This window comes from Ochotona princeps, chromosome 11 (assembly GCF_030435755.1).
Source record: "Ochotona princeps isolate mOchPri1 chromosome 11, mOchPri1.hap1, whole genome shotgun sequence".
Lineage (NCBI taxonomy): Eukaryota > Metazoa > Chordata > Mammalia > Lagomorpha > Ochotonidae > Ochotona > Ochotona princeps.
Window position 1 is genome coordinate 47,170,842 of NC_080842.1, and position 21,507 is coordinate 47,192,348.

General features: G+C 39.3%; 1 protein-coding gene across 3 annotated transcripts in view; it reads left to right on the forward strand.

Annotated features, from left to right (window-relative positions):
- Positions 1 to 21,507, forward strand: part of ATP8A1 (ATPase phospholipid transporting 8A1) — a 221,276-nt gene that overhangs the window by 28,472 nt on the left and 171,297 nt on the right. For 2 of the 3 annotated variants that reach the window (XM_058670152.1, XM_058670150.1), the window contains exons 2-5: positions 3,446 to 3,560; positions 4,675 to 4,774; positions 5,708 to 5,806; positions 10,784 to 10,829. In XM_058670152.1, the coding sequence (XP_058526135.1) occupies positions 3,446 to 3,560; positions 4,675 to 4,774; positions 5,708 to 5,806; positions 10,784 to 10,829 (360 nt within the window). Of the gene's footprint in view, positions 1 to 3,445; positions 3,561 to 4,674; positions 4,775 to 5,707; positions 5,807 to 10,783; positions 10,830 to 21,507 lie in introns of those variants that run through there. The other variant, XM_058670153.1, reaches the window with a different exon arrangement.

The following is a 21,507-nucleotide window of genomic DNA, read 5'->3' on the forward strand; positions in this document are numbered from 1 at the left end:
TGAGACAGAATTGCTACCTACTTTTCTCTAACCATTGGTGCATTAAATAAAATGCTCATAAAAGGCTGTTTCTCTTTTGCACACTGAGTCTAAAATGATAGGTTAACTATATGTGAAGATGTAATCTACTTAGCATAATATGTAAGGCAAGTTCATTTGTAAGTTCATATGTAAGGCAAGTTCATTTCATGTTGTAAGACTTACAAACTCCCACTTTCCAAATTATGGCCTGCAGAGATCTTGGGAGTGGGCTTCATATGCCTGTGGAAGATCTGTGTCCCTGACAGTGCTGAAGGTACAGGAGTGGTGCCTACTAGCTCCTATGACTTCAGGATCTCCCTCCCTGCGTTCAGTGGGGATTCCCATTCCCACCCTGCTGATTCACAGCTGATCATGGCAGTTCAGAGCTGCAGGTGATCACCAGAAATCCAGCTTTGTATATATCATCTTTCCAAGGTTCTTCTGCAGTGCCTGCATGAACACAGCCAACGCCATTAGCTATGCAAAGAGTCATCTACTCTCTAATGGCTGTATTTTGAGAACAGATATCTTGTCTAGAGTTTTCCCCTCATCTTAATTACTTTTTTTTTTCTTTAGAGGGCCCTTATTTGATCTTGATTTAGGTCCTGCGTATCCATTAGATTTTCATTACACTTATTGCTAGATAGGGGAAAGCATAGATTCTAAACCCTTTTGTCCCGGGAGGGTTTTTTGCTCATGGAAAATTGTAAGTAGGAATTAGTTATAATGAGATGGATGTTCAGTTACCTCTGGCACTGGAGACCCTGTTATAAATTATACCATTTGGTGATAAGCATGTATGATGTTTTGATTTGTGGTTGAGAACACAAATCAAAGGCCATGCCTTCAGAAGTCTAGTGACAAAATGTCAAGACAATGTGAAGCCACTGCTCAGAGCCGAGTGGAAGGTGGATCATCTGAGGCTGTCTGTGCAAATACCAGGGCCAGAAACAGTGCACTGTCCTGTGTGTCCTTGTTCAAGAAGTTCTAATCATTTAGAAATTTCTAAGAATTTCTAACATGGCTTTGCCTCTAATAATCCATATGCAAAATTTTGATGACACAACCTCAGAGAGAAGAGCTGGTGTTGTATCTAAAACATGGTGCAGTGGTGAGCAATTGTTACTGTGTGACCATGGGCAAAGTTGTTAATGTGTCCACAGCAGTGAAATAGGCATGGCAGGCCTTAATTTGGAGCCAGGATGATAAGAATAAAGTGTAACTTTCACCCTGTGTTTCTCTCCCACCTGGAAAGTCTGCCATGGTTCATAGCCAAACACAGGATGACAAGCTCCAGGCTTCTTCCCCAACCCAGGAGGTTCTGGATGACCACAGTGTGAACAGACTGTTTCTGCATCTTCTGTCCCATAAATAATAGCCTTTAAAAATGTTTACTCGCCTACGTTTACTCATGTCAAAAGCAGAGGAAGAGGGAGAGTCTTCTATTCAGTTGCCAAATGCATGTAACAACTGGAACTAAGCCAAATGAGAGCCAGGAGCCTAGCACTCAATCCAGGATTTTCACATGGGTGATAAAGTACTGAGTACCTGGGTCATTGGGTGCCTTTGGGGGTGCACCATAGCAGAAAGCTGAAATGGAAGCAGAACTGAGACTGAAACCTTGGCACTCCAGTAGGAGATGCCTGCCTCCTAAGTAGCACTGGCGTGTCAAATACCCATCCTTCAGTAAGGAAATATTGTGAAGAGTGTGGAGATAGGATGGGACAGAAATAATAAACACCGATGCTGTACCACTTCCATAGCTGAAGTGTGAATAAGGGGTGCTGCTTCAGCTTGGTGTCTCATTCATGGCTCCTTGCCTTCTGTCTGCCATCTTTGTGTTGCCTGTACCCTTGCACTGTGCCTCTGCTCGTGCTCTCCACCTTTATAGCATACCTCAGTGATTCCCGGGTTTTGTACAGAAACCACACCTCGTGGGCAAGCTTTCTCAGTACAGTTTGTTAGTAGCATTTGGCTATCAGTTGTGTCCTTATCAGTGGGCGGGGAAGCTTTTGCTTGCCCTCAAAAAAACACAACCCAGTAACCACTCCTTTGTCCTTTGCTATGTGTGTTTATCTGGCTAACACTGTTTATCACGTACCTGCTGTTTGTTGGTACCAGTGTTAGGAAGATGAATTCCACACCATCTGTGGCCCCAGGAAGTGCCTGCTCTGGTAGGGGGAGAATGAAGCGTAGACAGATGGCAACAGAACCTGCTGGTGAGTGTTTTGCTGGGGAGGGGTCAGGTGCCAGGGTGACACAGAGAAATCCCCTGACTTTGACCTCAGAGAGCACTTCCGAAGAGACCCTGTGTTGGTAGTTACTCAGGGGATTGCTGGGCAGGGAAGAGAGGGAAGGTTGTTTTGGGGAGTGTGAGCACTGTTGGCGTACCTTTACAGCAAAGGTATGAGGGATTGGCTTAATCCAGTGTCACTGGTGCAAGAAGCAGTTTAATTTTTGTTTCTGTATATTGTCTATCCTCATAGAACTACATGTATTTCTAAGGTGTGTTGTCAACATTGTAGTACAGAACCTGGTTATTGCAATTGCATTGTTCCAACTAAGAGATGGTTCAAAATGTTCTTCAGACATTTGAAATTCACTTGCAAACATTAATTCTGACTGGAGGGAAGATTAGATGACCATATTCAATTACATCAATCATTGTGGTAGTTGTCCATTGATTTCATTTTACTTCTCTCATCCAAAAAGAAAAATAAAACACATTTAAATTTTTCTATTTATTCTCAATTACTGTTTGCACCTTAGTTTTGTCTAAAGCCATAATGTTAAACATTTTATAATAATTTGTTATTTTGGGGTGTCTTTTTGTGTGAGAATAGAAAATAATTTGAACATTTAATGACAAAAGAGGACTAAAAATTTATTTCAGTATTGTTGAAATGGGTCAGTGTCTATATGACTAATAGTTGCCTCTTTTTCACCTAGTGGAAAAGTTAAATGTGGAGATTTTACTATAAAACAAGTAACTTCAATAAAAGGAAAACATAAGCTTTTAATATAGTTTACATTTAAGAATAGTTAATCCAGACCCAGAGATACAAATATCACATGATTTATTTTATTTGTGGATGTTAATATAGTACATGAAAATTTCATGGATGCCGTATCATTTGACATAATATCATAATATCATAAGTATTGCTTCTGAATCATGCTTTGTACTTACAATATACCCTTCTTCCCCAACATTATGATCATCATGAATCACTCACTTTGTGATGTTCATATCCTCTTTTAAGAAAAAGTAGCTGTATATTTGTATGTGTATGTGTGGATATGAAATGAATGTGGCAAAATACTAGAAATTGTTCAACTTTAAATCAACAAACATTAAAATGGTTATGACATGTTTATTTGGCCTATTAATCTAGTCAATAAGAAGACTGTCTCATTTTTTAAGGTTATGAGAAAACGGATGATGTATCAGAGAAGACCTCATTAGCTGACCAGGAAGAAATACGAACTATATTTATCAACCAGCCTCAGCTGACGAAATTCTGCAACAACCATGTCAGGTGGGAACTACCACAGAAGGCCACAGGACAGCCATCATAGTGGAACCAAGGAGGCTGAAGAGAAAATAAATGCTTGCAAAGAGCTCCCTGAATGTCAACTGATTATTGAGAGCTTCCAGGCACCAGGATGAATAGGCTGTCTCCTCATTTTCTGTCCAGTATGGAAATAAAAGTCTGGGAGTAGGATGAGGCAGACAATTCTGTTTCTCAAGTCTGAATAATGAAAGCTGTTCATGGGTACATGCCTTTGTCCCAAACCTGTCACAGAATCCAATTTTATTTGGTTGACATGTTTAACATTTTAGGATAGGTCATTAAATTTTGCACCCAAAACTTCTTCTGACTAAAAAGAATCCAGTGTGGTATTCAGGAATGGAGGGCTGAGAGCTTACTTCACTGCCTTGCCATCAGCTGTATTAGTGTATAAAAAGCCTCCCTGTTAGCACTGGTTACCACCAAGTGGCCACTGGGCCAGTGTCCGTCCCTCCAGTGGAGAATTCTAGACTTGAGAAGTTTCCTTTTAAATTCCTCTCTACTACTTCAGATTCCAGAGCAGCTTTCCTCCACTTGGCAAAGCTGGTCTGTGTCTCCTTTAATCTCCTTTCAGCTTGATAAACAAGATCTACCTGTTCCCAAGATGGAAGCAGTGATGCTGGGCATATCTGGTGTATTTTGTGTGGAATCCTAGCCAATTACTTTAGAGTGTCCATGTAGAAAATTAAGGCATAATTCCAGAAAACTCTCCATGTCCTTCAAGATATTGAGAAAAGAATATTTGTGTATCCGTAGCGAGTCTGGTGCTGCAAGATTTTATTTCCTATGTGTTATGTATTAGCTTACCTGAAGCTGTTCTTTGGAAGCTACTGCTTATTAGGTTGAGTAGAATAATTGGCCAAATAGAACAAGAAGCGTTCTGTAGATAATAGAATCTGTGGTTTTCACGCTTCACTATTCAGCTAGTCCCATTCACTCCTTCTCATTTAAGTTACCCTTTGCAGTGTTCTCCCAATCGTTTCCTTTTTTATGTGATGGTAGCAGAACTTTGTGAATGTGGGTGTTGATTGCAAACTACCTGAGTCTTAACACTACTTTGCAATTTTTGTTTGTTTTCTAGCACTGCAAAATACAACATAATCACATTCCTTCCACGATTTCTCTACTCTCAGTTCAGAAGAGCTGCCAATTCATTTTTTCTCTTTATTGCACTGCTGCAGGTAAAGTCACATTATAAAACCTTCATGCAGAGTTACATGTTCAGACACTTATCAGTGCTTTTATCCAGGGCGAGTCCCCGAGGCTTCTGTAAGTGCAGAGAGAGAACCTGGTTAGGAAGGACCATTCCAACTCTGGATACAGCTGGATCAGAATGCTCCTTTTTAAGCTTTCGGATTCGTTTTTATTAGCTTATTTTAAGAGTTCTATAAATTTGTTGTGGCAAAGATTATTCATTTTGGGTGGTAAAGCAGAATGGAATTTATTAAAACGATTCATTTTCATAAAAGGTTTTCAGTTCTAAACCTTAGAATGCAAGAATAAGCATTTTAAAGCCTGTGTTCCTCTTATTTGACTTTGTTATAATCAGAAAAAAAGTTATAGATTAAATAAAAATTAATATACATCCATTATAAAAAAGAATTTAACGCATCAGGAAAGCAGAAAGAAATAATGTTAAAGCTGATTTTTGCCCCACAAAAGGTAGATACTCTGAACATTTGGATGTGTACCCTTCTTCATTTTTTCCCCTTCTGAAGCATTGTTTATTGTTTCAGTTTATGGAAAAGGAAGGAGCATAGAATACATTGTATAACCTGCCTTATTCCTGTAATGGTGTATGGATATTTTCCCAGGTGTTCTCTGTGCTTCTGAAGTATCATTTTAAGTGGATATATGATGTTTTAGTATGTAAATACACTGTATATCTTATATTTCACCAGTTCTGGCCATAACAGTCCTGTATGTGTTCTGGGTAACCATAGAGGTATTCATTAAAAATGAGCAAATTTCCTCACCTAGGGTTAGGTAGCCAAGGTAGTAAAATTGCTGTGGTACATTTTACAAATCACTTAGTCTTTGTTGTTTCAAAGTTGACTTAAATTTTTTAATTTTCTAATTTTCACCTGATTTCTCTCTCATTTTTTTTCAAATAGCAAATACCTGATGTGTCACCAACGGGTCGTTACACAACACTGGTTCCTCTCTTATTTATTTTAGCTGTGGCCGCTATCAAAGAGATAATAGAAGATATTGTAAGTATTTAACTCTTCATAAATACATTGAGTGATTTTCTAGACATTTTAAACTATTAATTTCTTAAGTCATTTAATTTTGGGCTGAGATTATTTAAAATGCTCATTAAGTTTACAAATGTATGGGATACATTCCTACTTCTAAGCATAATTTCTGTTGATTTCTATGAGATTAACATTGCTAAATGCTTGACAGTGTTCTGTTATATCTATAGTGTCATAAAAGAAAAATTAAAATGTGATAGTTGATATGGAAAGAAAACTATACTTGAGCATTGTTTTCAATTAAATAATGTAATCTTCCAGTTATTTGCATGCAAAGGGGTTTTTTCTTTTTATTTTATATCCTGAAGATTGATATATTTTTATTTAAAATGCAGAGTTACGCAGAGAGAAGGAGAGATAGAGGTATATCTTCAGTCTGCTGGTTCACTCCCCAAATGGCTGCAATGGGCAGAGCTGTATGTCTGAAGTGCTTCCTCTGGGTCTCCCAAGTGGCTACAGGGGCCCAAGACTTGGGCCACCCTTCATTGCTTTCCCAGGCCGTAAGTGGGGAGCTAGCTCTGAAGTGGAACAGCCAGGGCATGAACTGTTGCCACATGGGATGCTGGCACCGCAGGTGGAGGTTGAGCCTACTCATGTTATTTTTTCATTTTTAAATTTAAATATTGTAGTTTTGACCTCAATAAATACCTATGATTTCTCTTTGTTTCATTTTGTTCTAACCTTGCTTTATATATATTCAAGGGAAATAACAGCAGTTTTGCTATTTTTATCATTTTCTAGTAGTAAAGAAAAGGGAAGTCATTTTCTCCTTTATAAAATTAGACTTTCCCTTCTCTATTTTACCTACTATAATGCTACTTCAAAAACTCGTATCTGGACTCTTTCTTTTTTCTGTTCTTTTAAACTATGTACTTGTTTGCTTCTCTAAAATGACCTTCTGTCAGGCCCTAGGGAAGTAAGATAGTAAGGCCAGGAAAGGCTGGTAAACTGTTTGGGAAGTTCCAATTTAAAGTTTCACAATGTTAGCATTACTTGTGTAGAGAATCAAACTGGGACCTCATTTAGAAGGCATGAGATACAGCATCACTAAACCCATTAGAATTGGACTCATTGAACATTTAGATCAGCAGTCTGCAAAGCATTCCACTGTCTGAGTGGATGCAGAGGTGTGTGTGTAGGAGTAGGAAACTGACATGCTTGATGGAACCACTGGCAGAGAAAATTGTTCTTTCCTGTATAGCTGCCCACCCACTTGCCATTCTGGTTGAATTTTACTTCCTTGTAAGGCCTGGTTTTTAGTACAGTTTTGTCTCTTTTTGTGTTTTATACTCTCGTTTCTTTTGTTAAACCAATTCTCACTGTGCACCTGTTCATTACCACCCTTTGTGCTATTGTTTTGCAAATGCTTTTCTCATTTAATTTTCTTTAAGATGATTTTGGGAAGCAAATGTTAGCCCCAGTTAAAGCTAAGGAAGTCAAGGCTTAGCATGGTCCTGTAACTTGTCTAGGAAAGGCATGGAATCAGAATCTCATCCATCCAGAGTTGCTGGCTCTACATCACTGGGAGCTTGGGCTCCATTTATTATTACATTTCCTTTGCATCTATTCAGTCATTTCACAACCTGTAAGAAGTTCTTGCCCATTCTACAAGAAGAGCAAGGAGGCTTCCAGGTCGCACCACTGATAACTGAATCTGCCAGAGTCCAACAAGGCCCTTTGGTTCCAGAACCTCCCTATAATTTCTAAATTTCTTTCCACCCACATCCTCCCTTCCCTGCAAAGTTATGAGCTCTCAAACCATAGTTTCTAGGACTCTTAGCTTTAAAAATACATTAAAAAATATGTTTTTATTTAAGAAGTTTAACAAGAGAAATCTTATTAGCTTAGTATAATCTTGGAATATGATTCGAAAGAACCTAATCAAGCAGTCCATAGAGAATGTAGTGCAAGTGTTATTAGGTATCCTATAGTATGGTTTTCCAGTGTTAAAAATTGACTCTAACTTATAAGAGAAGTTTAATAAGTTTATTTCTATAAAATGATAGAAAGTTGGAACTATTGCTTGAAAAAGGAGAAAACTGGATTGTACTTTAGGTAGTTGAACAAAGAGCTATCTTTATCAGTAGTGATAATACAGACATATCCATTCTTTCTGTAAAAAATATCTGAAGAACTAGGCCATCATGCATTCATAAAAATATGTATTAGGATTTGTGAAACCTGCTGCAGCAATAGTCATATGCCCATGTCAGTAGCAGTGTCTCAATAACATAAACTTCTGTGTTAAGCTACTGACATTATTACTGAAATTATTATGAAGGATGTAGAAAAAAGTAAAATGAATTCAGTTTATGTATGTGTATCCCAAAGTAATTTTGACAAGCCTCATCACTGCCCAGAGTTCTGTATAACCTATTTACTTTATTCATAGTCTAATGCCAGCCACTAGAATGTAAATCCCTCAAGAGCAAGGGGTTTGAATCTCTGGTTCATTGCTGTGTCCTCTGCAGTAGTAATAGTGCCTGACACATACATAGGTTTTTTTGGCAAATATATCCTGTGTGAAGAAGAGGTTGGGTAGCAATGAGAAGAATGTGCAAGGACAGTTAGTAAAAATAGGTGGTGTTGTGTGTGTGTAAAACAAGAACTGAATCTTGTGGATTAAGGTTGTGTGTTGCCCTGTGGTCACAGTTTGAGGTGCCTTTGAGACCATACAAGAGAGTTTTTAAGGAGGTAACTGGATATAACTGTGGCACTCAGACCAAAAGCCTTTCTGATACATATTTATGGATTGGTTATCACTGAGTCTACAAGTCTGAAAGAGTTGAGCTCAGAAGGGAATGTAGAGTGAGAAGTGAAGAGGGGACTGGGGCATATGTATGGACAAGTCCGATCCCTGACAAGCAGGCTGGTAGAGGACATGCTGGGGTCACTGTGCAAGTGAAAAACCTAGACAGTGATGTGAAAAGGTATGACTAGAGAGGGAAGGGTTTCCAGAATGAGGAAGTAGTCAACATTGCCCAGCAAAGTTTCCTGAAGCTCATGCCATTCTCAATAAGACAGCATATTGATGTACTGTCAATCAAATATTGATAAGGCATTAAATTATTCAGCAGCTTTCAGTGATACTAAATGAATCCTATTGATTATTAAATGATAGAAATAGTTGAACTGAGTAGCTTTATTTTCGTGAAGTGTTAGTTGTAAAAGGAATTATGATACAGAAGTTAGATGCTTTCATTTTGTAGTCCTATGCTTCCAATCTGGGTAGATCCTAATTTTCAACCTCTTTTCTTGACAAGTAACCTAATTTATTCTGTGGTGGAAAGGTTGGAGGAAGACATGCTCCTGTGCAGGGAATTCTTGGCAGGTGGAAAGTCATGTTCAGGATCGCTTTAGGTTTCACTAAGATTGAATTTCCTATTTGAAGAAGAATGTTTCATTTATTAGCTTTCATCTGTCTCCTTTAGTTGCAAATCTAACAATTGTTTTTCATAGCTATGCATTATTTTTGCTTTGAATATCTGAATTTACCTTGAGCCCAGAATTTATTTTAGATTCTTTTGTAATGTTGTCGTCAACTTTACTATAAATGGAAAGTAATATTTTTAAAGTTTTGCAATTATAAAATACTGCCTACAGATGCTACAAATTGAGCAGAACTTGAGCAATTCATTTGAGACTATTTTTCCAGCAAATTGCGCTTGCTTTTGGAACCCATAATAGGCCTATTTAAAGTCAACAATAGTGCTCTTTTATTAGTGAGTATTTCATACTAAGAAAGTATTGCAGTGTCTTCCTGCACGTGGATGTGGCAGAAATCATTTTCAATGCTTCTTCCACACAGAGACGTTTAGATTGTTCTGTTTGCATCTTGTGCAGTTCAGTGCATGATTGTTCATGCTGCAAGCTGTTGTTTTGCTGCTCTCGGCTGCTGTTGTATTTTGGAGAAGTGTTGCAATCCACCATGTCAGTCTTTTCTCTTGGAGAGGTTTTCACACATGTGTTGTGATTCTGAAAACCATGTCTTGTTTCTCACATTGAACACTTGGGAACTTGCTTATTTTATGTATGTACCACATCCTGTAATAGCCAGGTGTGCATAGCTAAATTTGATCTTGGACTTGAGAGAGTAGCGTTTTTGAATAGAGAGTTGCACACAGCACATTTCTTCAGTGTTACTGGAACCTGATGTGCTTGTTAGACTTGATGCTGTAAGTTTAGACAGAAGCTGTGGAAAACCTCTAGTTGAAGGCTAAAGAAGATAGTTTGCCCTGGTCACCCCAATTCTCACCTTTTCCCCGACCTCTGTTTCTTGTTCTTACTGCTGTGGAAACTCTAGCTCACATAACTTCAAACTCACCCATGCAGCCTTTGACTAACTCACCTGCTTACTGTTCAGTGTTATAGGTACTTTATGGAGGAAGGAAAGTGGTGTCCTATGATATGATGGCTAGAAGTGGTGGGTGAGCTGTTAAGGAACAATGAAGAAAAGAGACTGCAAATAGGAGATGAATTTTGGTCTAATCACTGACAGCAGTACATCTTTAAATTATAGAGGACATACTCAATTAGATAATGAGTTTCATAAGAAGCTGAAAATATTTCAATGCCATTATTAAAAGGTAGTTATTATAGATAATTCTCTTGTAGTCTTTTTTGCATGAGTTATTTAAGCAAGAGTAAAAGTTGAACTTTTTCTAGTATTTGGAAATATTTTGAGCTTCACAAATCTGTGTCCCCAGAATTAGATACTGTGTACCAACACTGCAGATATTGCTTTCAAATTTAAGTTCCCAAGTGCCCCCTGAATCTTCACATCCAAACATCCTCTCTGATTTTTAAAACAGTGATATGAGTGTGAATGAATAAAATTCCTGGAAAACCCAAGTTTTGTCTCTTTTGTTAAGGATGTTGTTTGATTGCTTCATTCAATTTCTTACAGTTGTTCTCTGTGCTTTTTAATTTCAGAAAAGACACAAGGCTGACAATGCGGTAAATAAGAAACAGACCCAAGGTAAGAACTTTACAGGCTATTTTTTTCTATTGGCTAACTGTATTCATGGATGCACAACACTTCAATTAAATGCTGTGCAATTGAGAATACTGTGTCTTTCTGAACTTTATGCTCCAGGATAGATTGATTCTTGCTTTGTAGAATTTATTCCTATGACACATAAATTCACATTTGAATGATTTACAGTGATACTACTTTTGACAGGCTGTGTTTTAAGTGCCTCATAACCATGTGCTCCCAAGTGTTGCCTGCAAAATCTGCAGTTATTTGACAATGTTTATTGCTCTGGTGTGCCTTTTTTTTCCTTGTGATCTACAGGTTTCACTCTAGAAAAGATGTATAGAAAATGATCAAATATAATGTTACTTGGATGAAAAGTATTTTGGAGGCACTCTGAGTTGACTATATTTGCAGGTGACATATGACCCAGAAATAAAGACAGTGCCTGACAGCTGGCCAGCTTCTAGGGAGGGCCTGGCATTTGTGTGTAGCTCTTTTGCTATAGGTCTCATTTTGATGCAGTCAAAAACAAGATGACCTCTGATACAAGCCAGGTAGCGACTGTGCACTCAAATTTTTAAGTGAAACTCAGAAAGCTGAAAGAAAGTCTTCCAGACTCATCTTTGAGCTTGCCTCTTAGAGTATCATCTGACTCTGAAGTTTTGTGAGGTGATGAAGATCTGTGATGTTGGCCAATAGTGTCTGCTAATTATAGTGTTTTTATATTACTGTTATTTTTATGGCTCCCTATCCAAATGCCCTGCTGCTTTCTCGCCTGCCACTCCTGGCCTAAGAGACATGCTTTGTTGCTATTTCTTAGTAGCAAGGCAGGAGAATATGTCTTAAATCTGCCTCACTGATGGGTAGCTTAGAGATTAGGTAGGAGAAAGCTGGTGGACAGGAAAACTGACAAAGCAAATCTTCCATCAGACCATCTTGAAAAGATGAACTTCTAGTTGCAGATTTCTGTTTTGAAGGGACCTCTCACTTCTGAAGTGGATCATGCCCACCCAAATTCCAACAGTGTGGTGGCCTCTGGCTTCACTAGCTGGATTTGCCTGCTGTTGCTCATGCATACGTTGTGTCATGAGGCTCTATGCTTTGGGTCCCTTCTGTGCATGTGCATCCATGTCCTGAAAAAGCAGGAACTTGAAGTAACAGCATCAGTCCCAGTGTCAAAGCATAAGCTGCAGTTGCAAAAGAAAAGTGGAAGCAGATCAAGAGGGTTTGTGTTTGGAGCATCCAGGGAAACCCAGCAAAAGGGCAGTCTAATATCAACCAACTCTCATCAAAGGCTTGCCTGCCCAGTTTTGATACATTTGAAAAAGGTGCATGTATTAATTAACCTAAAAAGGTTCTAAAATATTCACCAAGATTATGATGATAAATACCAAAATGTAAGGTTGGAAACTAGCAGTTAGAGATTGCAACCTGTTTGTCAGACAAATACGTAAAAAGACACTTGGAAACACATGATAAGATATTATCATGTACATAAGTTAAACGGTTTGGGTGACACAGTCTCAATTTCCTTAAGTTTTTATTTTTGTGACAGATAATGTTTTTTGTGGCAAATGCTGTAGAAATCCAAACTGAGGGAGGAAATTTGAATTTGAGGAGAATTTTGGATGAACAGAGAGATGTGGAAGATTTTACATGTAGGCTGAAAGGGAGGAGGAGAAAGATCTCGGTTACTCTGAACAAAAGAGGAAGGTTGTATTGACCGGTTATCAGGGCATGCATAGAAAATAGGTTCATCTCAGAGGGAAGCAAATGCACAACTTCAAAGGTGGGCTAGGGGTGAGTATTGAAGCAGTGGTTAAGACACAGATTAAATGGCAGGCATGTGTTGCAGTTCAATGACCATGTGGGACACCTACATGCAATACTTGGTGTGCCTGGTTTGAGTCCAGCTGCTTTACTTTCTATTCAGCTTCCTGCTAATGTGCATCCTGGGGGGTAGCAAGTGATGCCTCAATGATTGAGTCCTTGTTACCATGTGAAAAACCTAGATTGAGTTCCTGGTTCTTGTCTTTGGCCTTGCCCCTTGCTCGGCCCTGACTGTTACCAGTATTTGGGGGAGTGAAGCAGCAGATGAAAGATATCACTATCTCTGCTTTTCAAATAGAATTAACATTAAACGTAACTTTTGAAGAAGAGGTGCTGGTTGAGATGCCTGAATGCTAGCAGTTGATGCCTCAAGTGATTGTGTCTCAGCCACTCACATGGGAGACTTAGATTCTGTTCCTATATCCTAGTTTTACCATTAGCAGTTGTTGGCATTTAGAAAATAAGCCAGTGAATGTTGAGCACCATCTCATGCACAGTCTCTCTCTCCATCTCTCTGCCTCATTGCTTCCTCTTTGTACCTTTCAATAAGTAAGGAGGGATAAAAGGTAGACTAGGATCAAATTTTCGCTGGATTTTAAATCCAAGTCAAAGGGATTCTGACATAAATTTTGCATACTGACTGGTTGGTGAAGCTTTACACACCAGAAAGAGGATTAAGCATAGTTTAAGGATAGGGAAGAGAATCAGTCGGAGTATGGGACTATTGGAAGTCTGGAAACAAAGCTATTCCAGGAGTTTAGATGTGAAGGGACACCACAGGGAGTGAAAGGGTGGAGGTAAAACCAGATATTTCAAGTTTTTGCATTTTTGGAGGAAGGGAGTTTTTGCATTTGTTGCCATGCTACTGAGAATATTCTGTAATAGTTTTTGAAACAAAATACACAACTGTTTTTGTAGCTTATACTGCATCTTGCAGTAGAATGCTCCTGTCTTCCATAGTTAGGAGTTGCTTATTTTCAATCCAGAGCCACAAAGTCACTGCAGTACAGTTGAAGTGCAGCCATCGTAGCTTGGATGATGCTAGGCCATTAGCCCTCGCACTGACAGGTTCTCTAGGTACACGTGTCCCCTGTCATTGCCCATTCAAGCAAATACTCATTCTTGGCTACTAATCATGGTTTGTCAATCCCACTTGTGAGTTCACAGAATTAGCCTTCTGGTTCAGAAGACAGGGAGAAGTGTAGATAAACCTCCTTTCAAAAATGAAATATTCCATTTATGTCCTTCAAGTTTTAGTCAACAGAATACTTGCAAGTAACATATTGAGATTATAGCTTTTAGGTTAATGTAAGAAACTCTCTTCTGAAACTAATGTCTCTGTTCCTTTACCTATGTAGGGGTTGGTCTGTCTTCTTGGCTTGGAAGTATGAGAAGGATCCTGTTTGCCATCAGATCACTCAACTGTTTAATAGGAAAACCAGAAAGTCATCTGTTGTCATGAATGCAGGATGAAATTCAATTTGCTTTCCTAAATTGCGACAACAATGGATAGCAGGAGTGGGAAGGGGGTATTTTTGACAAGTCATGAAGTCCTACAGTTAAATGCCATTCACTAGATGTTTAGCGCAAGCACAGAATGTGAAAAGAACATCTTTCCCTCATTCAAATAGTAACCTGTCTCTCTTAGAGAAATGAGTATTTTCTTTCCTGATTTTCCACAAGACATTGCAAAGTAGCTTTCTTCCTCTGTGATTCCCCTAGGAATTCCAGAAACGTAAATTACTAGTTTCATTTCCAGTATCTCAAACCTTTATCCCTAGAGTAGTATTTGCCTCATGCCTCATTTTTACCAACTAATAAATTCAATTATAGCTCAAATTACAGACTTTGGACCTCAGAGCTTTACACATAGGCTTTACCTCACAGCCTGTCACCACCACCTCTGAGGGGAATAAGCCAGTTCTTGCCCTGGATATTTCTAACTATAGCTTAGTGGCCTGGCAGTTGCAGAATTTTATCTTGGATTCTAAGAACCAAGTTGCAGTGGGAGAACAGAATAGACTGATGATGGGAATCCCAGGGGTATCCATGACCCTCAATGAGTTTTGGAGTCTATTTGTCCCCAAGAGTTGTGGTGGCCTGTGTAGGCAAGATAAGAACACTGCATGGGGCAGGCACAACCACTTTCTGTATTTGTGTCCCCTGTGTCTCCTATCCTGAAGTCTGTCCTAATAGATATGCTGTACATGCTATGCTAGTGAGGACTGAACAAACCACTTTCTAGACAGATTGCCGCGTGTAAGTAAGGGAGGGCCAAAAGGTGCTGAGGAAATGCTATTGTTTCCTAAGTCCTTGCTCCTTCCCTTTCAAAGTCATGAAAGCATCATCTTAACCGCTCTTTCCTTCCCTGTGGTGGACACAGTACTGTGTCTACTTCCTGCTGCCACTACTTGAAACTCTGCCGTATTCAGAATGCCCCTGTTTCCCTTTAACCAAATTTCCATTTTATTTGGATTCTGTTTTTGATATAACATACCCTCCTCCATGTGTCCATACACACTAGAGATATCTTTTCATTGTTTTCCCTGAATTGGGTTGTTTTGCTAAATTTATATCTGCAAGAATTTGTAAATTGTAAATTGGCTATTGTTGCTATATGTAAATGAAAGCAAGTGCTCATGAATTTTTGGGGGTGGTTACACTGGTTCTCTTTTGAAATTGTATAAACAAACTTTCACTTTTTGCTTTTACGAGTCTTCCAAAACTGCAACTTGAATATTTCACTTTCATCTGAACTAAAGGCAAAGCCATGGGAAAGGTGGAATTCCTGTGCAGAAACCAGATTTTTGGACATTTTAAAGAAATATTTATTTTTATTTGAAAGGTAAATTTACAGAGAAAGAAGGTGAGGTAGAGAGAGATCTTTCATTCTCTAGTTTACTCTCTAAATGTTCACAACAGCTGGAGTCAAACCTGTTGGAAGCCAGGAGCCAGGAACTTTCTCTAGATCTTCTATGTGGATGCATAGAAGAGATGGGCCATTTTTCACTACTTTCCCAGGCACATTAGCAGGGCGCTAGATCAGAACTATAGTACCCTGAACTTGAACAGGTACCTGTATGAGATGCTGGTACCACTGTCAGAGTCTTAACTTACCCCAGGAAATTTTATAAATGCCTGCCAAACAGTGGATGTGCTTTTTAAAAAATCCAATATTTGGATGTGTTCCTTGATGAGTGATATGGGTGCGTTGTGCTCATATGGGGAATAGAGCCGCGGTATATGGCACCCTCTCCATCCCTTGACTGGATGCTGTGACATGATGCTGTAGTTGAATGAGAGCCGCAATGACTACAGTTACACTGTGAATTCTCATTTTGATATAGTAGCAGACACTCTATTAAAAGAGAACACCTCTTGGTTTAATGAGACCAAGTTGCTCTGACTCTTATCAAATTGTTTAAACGGAATTGTTTAAAACTAGGTGCAGAGCCTTTAGAATAAGTTGTCTCACCTCTGCCTCTTTCTCCCCACAATTACATCTGCGTGCTTTGGTGATGGCTGATAGCCACCACCAACACTGCTTTCACACAGGTGCATGTGGTTGCGTACTGCTCAAGGAAATATCGAGTTCCTATGGGTTGAATGTGTGACGATGTTAAGTCTGAAATGACCTAACAAGACTGAGTCCTCATGGTTTGATTGATGTCAGTGCTATGCAGTGGAGTGTTATGCTAAGGGACTTCAAAACCAGCATCGTCTTCTTGGTATAATAAAAACAGGAGTGTGCTGCCTTTGTCTCCCTGAGGGTCCCCCACCTAATCCATCCATACTCTGCCCGGTGTATGGGGTGTACGGTGTGAGGAGAGTTACTGTGTAGTGAATAAAACTACAGTATGAGACTGGCATCCCATATGACTCTGGTCCATGTTCTGGCTTCTCTACTTTTAATCCAGCTACCTGCTAATAAACCTGGGAAAAGCAGCAGATGATGGTTCAAATATTTGGGTCCCTGCCATCCATGTGGAGGCCCAGATCAACCTCTTTCATTTCTGACTGACTCAGTCCTGGATGTTGTAGCCAACATGGAATGAAACAATGGATAGAAGATCTCTCTCTCTCTCTGTTTTTCCCTCTCTCTGACATTCAAAATAAACAAATACATCTTTTTTTTAAAGAGCGTGTCAGCATGCCTGTAAACGATTCTTACACAGTACTGTTTCAGTGATCACATTGAACGGATACATGGATTAAACAATTCCAGATGCCTAAAACATATTCGGTGTTTTCAATTATTGTGAAAACAGACTGTGCATTGAGTTGATTACTTATCTTCAGCACTAACTTGGGATGGAAGGGAGAAATTTATTTCTGGGAAAATGCAGTCCAATATTATTTTTCATTCATCCCATAAATAAAAGCACACACAAAAAAAGAACAAACTCACTGGGGAGATTTAGGAAATGGCTAAAGTGAGGATAGCCTGATTTCAGCTTGGCTTTTGACTTTACTCATGGCTTCATTTCCTACATGTGCATGCTTCACTCACTTTGTCTTTTATTAGTATTTTATTTTAATTTGAACCAGGTATTCCAGTTTTAAGAGTATCTACCATCCCATATGTTTTTACCAAAACCCAAATAAATGACATGCTCAGATTTCCTGGAGAAGCAGGTGTGATTCAAAGTTATAACAGTTGTTATTTTACTTCAGAAGTTCTTTGGTGAACATTGCTTTGTGTAAGACCTTGTTGCAGAAAATTCTGAGACATGTCCTAGTTCTTCCCCAACAGAAACTGACAGTGCTAGGAGAGAGAAACTGCAGACTGGTACAATAATGCAGGATGTTAAAAGGTGGGAGGCATGCAAATGACAGCAGTTGGGATTCAGAAATGTCCTGTGTTTCATGAAGAATGAGTGGAAGTTCAATAAGCAGTGAGATTGGGATGGTAGCTCTGACCCAGGAAGAAGGACCAATTTGAGAGCACCTCAAAGTTTCTGGAAACTGTATTTTGGGAGGAAACTATACGTAAGTCTCAAAAACTTTGCACCAAATTAAGCTGACTTTTACTTCCATTTTTTTCTGAAAACATTTTGAAGTGCCATCATAGAAACATTGCTTTGGAACTGGGAAGACATAAGGTGTGCTCTGAGAACATCGGTCTATTTTGGTAAGAGCATAGGATACATGTCAGAGAGCAAAAGGAGCAGCGGCAGGGAAATGAGCATTGTTAACAGGAGGATTTCGAAAGTCGGGGTATGAAACTTGAAGGGAATGATCCAGCTGATCTGATAACTGTGTGGGGAGGAGGATAAGGGAGAGGCACAGAGAGATACTGAGTTTTGATTAGTTAGGTAGGAGAATGAGGGAAGAGACAATGAGGAAAGCAGACACAGATAGATCCAACTGGACTTGGTTGGTAAAGGAGGACAAACTCAAACACCATTGCTGCTGAATCTAAAGAGGAACAGGTGGGCATTTGGTACAATGATTAGACTCCTGCTCAGAATACCTCCATTCCAAATCAGAGTATCCAGGTTTGAGTCCCAAGTCAACTGTTTGTTCAAGTTTTTTGAATGCTCATCCGTGGAGGCAAAATATTGGTTTAAGTATGTGGTTCCCGACGCATTGGGAGACTCAGATGGAGTTACTGGCTCCTGGGTTCAGACTGGTCCAGCCCTGGATGTTATGGGCATTTGGGGAATGACTCAGAGGATGAGAGATTTCTGTGTGTCCATCTCAATCTGTCACTTTCCTACTCTGCTTTTCAAATAAAAAATATTTTTAAAAAATGAGAGAGAACCAGTGCAAAGGCAATTGAGTTCTTAATTGCTTCTAACTAGAGTTCTAGTTCTTAGCTGTAAAGTGTGTATGAGGCTGTGAAAACTGAAGCCAGATTGCAAGCAAGCAGTTGTGGAATGATTCATTGGTAAAGCTATAGGAAGAGATTTATCTTTCAAATTTCTCAATTAAGAGAAAAGTAAATAATTCATGGCTCTGAACAGCACTCCAAGGGAATTACTGTCTGATCTCAGTCTCTGTGTCATACACACACACGCACACGCACACACACATCACACACATACACACAAAGGTTTTGTGCATCAGAATCCTCTGGAGGGCTTGCAGAAACAGACTGCTACAAGTCCCCTGGTGGGTATGTGTGGGCCTTCCCAGTGCTGCTGGAGTTAAAAGTTTTATGGATGAGTTGATAGAGATCCTATCAGCTGACTTAATACCAGTCTGTAATTCAGTCAGGAGAGGAATGGCTGCCAGGAAGTTCTCTAACACTCGTGGTTGGGCCACGCACATAGTGGTTTCATTTGATCTTTACAGGCAAGTGTATGCAAAAGGCTTTTTTGTGCAGTATCAGTCTGTGCTGCTGTGAGGCAAAACTGTCTTTGGAAGTAGAGATCCACTTAGTGTAAGATTCAAGCATGTGTGTGTGTCTATTGGCTTTCCTTCTTCGCTCAGGTTGTAGTCTTAATTCTTGACTGCAATCTTACCTGTCTCGATGACCTAAGCTCTCTTTTCCATGCTGATTTCCAAGGAGGAAGTGGAGCACCCTAGCTTTGCATGCTTTCTTGTATTCTGGGGCATTGGTATTGTGCCATTGTCCTTTGGAAGGACTTGCCTTGTTGCGTTCCTGAGAAGGAACTGGGGTGCTGAGGAACAGCTCCCCTGTGACAGAGCATTTGACTATGGTGGGTGACAGGATTTCTCTTAGAGAAATAGGTTCAGATGTCAGTGAGCCTCTGGACTTGGGCAGGGTCAACTTGAATCTGGTGAGAGGGGTCCACTACCTCCAAGGTCTTGGAATAAGGCATTCCCAAGATAAAATATCAGAATGTTTTCATCTCAAAGAAGAAACTCAAAGCTGTTAGCTGGTATCCTGGTAAGCAAAACAAGTTACATTTGAGGTGTGTGTTTGAGGTTTTGCCATGTATATTTTCAGACTAATTAGGCTGTGTGTAAACTGTAGCAGGTGTGTATGGGTTGAAATGGAGAGAGGTGAAAGAGTTATGCATTTGTGAGAGTGAGCTGTTCCTCTCTGCACCTGTCCTTCTAGCCATTCTATCCCTGCTCACTCTCTGTCCCTTTGCAGACATCCAAGTCCTCCCCTCCATAGCTCCATCTGCTCACTTGCTCCAGAGGCATATAAGTGGCTCTCTTCCCTTTGCCCAAGAAAGCCAAGCTTCTACAAGGATCCAGATTATGTTCTTTGCTTTAATTAAACCAGGTTGGAGCTGAGTCAGAGGAGCTAGTGATTAAAAATAACTAGGCTGCTATTTCAGTCAGCAGCATGCTACATGTTGTAATGTTTATTTTAATTGTTCCAAGGCTTGGATGTTTAGAAATTCACTTCAAAAGCAAGGCAACAGTCAATTATGTGATCGACTTCTGTCCTTGGCTGGTATTTCAAGTTCTTGATTTATACAGGCACTTTTTCAGTATTGCAACTTCATTGTTAACTTCATGAGAATTCTACATCTTAGGAAGGGTCTAGCTTCAAGTTTCTAGTTCCATAATTCCTTCCCTTCTTGTTGTCCTCTGCTTTTATATTTCAACAACAAAATAAATGAGGGGTAGAAATAGAAACATGGCCTCATTTCTAACAAGCTACAAGTGTTGTAGATATCACAGGCCAATACAACAAGTGTTGAGTAGCAAGATTTTGTGATATTTTCCAAAATACCCCATTTACTTGAGATTCTAACTCAGTGCAGAGATGTAAAGGTAATTTACTTTTTACTTGAGGCCACTGCAGTCTTTAGAATAAACACCAAGTATCTACCACATTGACAAAATTCAAGTGAATGGTAATGATTTATGCTTGTCTGGGTGTCTAATTATAGAGTACATTGCTAATGAGGATATGTTTTGCTTTCAGTTCTTAGGGAAGCAGTCCTGCTGTATCTGGTAAAAGTACAAATGAAATGTATTAGATCAGCAGCTTTACTTTTCAGATTTAGTCTTAAGGGATTCAGTCCTGTGAACATACACCTGTCTTATTTGTAGGGGTAGAAAGAGTGGACCTTGAGCTTTGTTCAGTGAGATGGGAGCTGACTGCTTGACTCATGCTTGTCTGATCTCAGGTAAAATAGAATTGTTTAGGCTAGCCTGGATAGCTCTGTGCTTATCTCTGCAACACTTGAAATGTGATGCTAGTCAAGATAAGGACAAGATGAACAAGTTGGTGGTGTATTAGGTGCTGTTTAGGATTTGAAACCCCCTTCAAGGTGCTCTCAGCCTGGTTTCTGTACTTACTTTTACAGTATATATAAATTCGTATCTTACCTAGCGAAACTTATTTCAGTGGTTGATCTGGCTTAGATAACTGACTAGAAATTGGACATTTAAAAAAGCCCTCTGGAAAGCTTTCCATGCCTCCTTGACACTAGAGCACTGTGTCTTTATCACAGAAGTTGAAAATCCACCTGCTGGATGAATGGCAAATGCCTAGAAGTCACTCAGCCCCTTGTGCTTTTTCCTGCTGTAGCATATCCTTCCCAGTGATTAAATCCTTCTGTGAACACAGCCTATGTAGTTCAATGAGATCATCAGTTATCCCACCTGTTGTAATTGGCATATCCATGCACTGGAGCATTTTTCAAAAATGAGTTTGATCTCTCTGCTTTGCCATGGAAATATTTATGATGTTAAGCATAAAATCAACTTGCAGAAAAAAAATTTTAAAGGAAAGAAAAACCATGGGTTTGTCTAGAGAAAGGAATGGCAGGGTGTATCATTACTTCTTGAAAACTGAATGCATGTATTGATTTTACATTTTGATAAAATAAAAACATAGTTAACTGAGTATATACTTACCAGTTTCTTAAACTAGTTCGTTTTTGCAGCAGGCTGCATTTTCCAATGTATCTCTTCA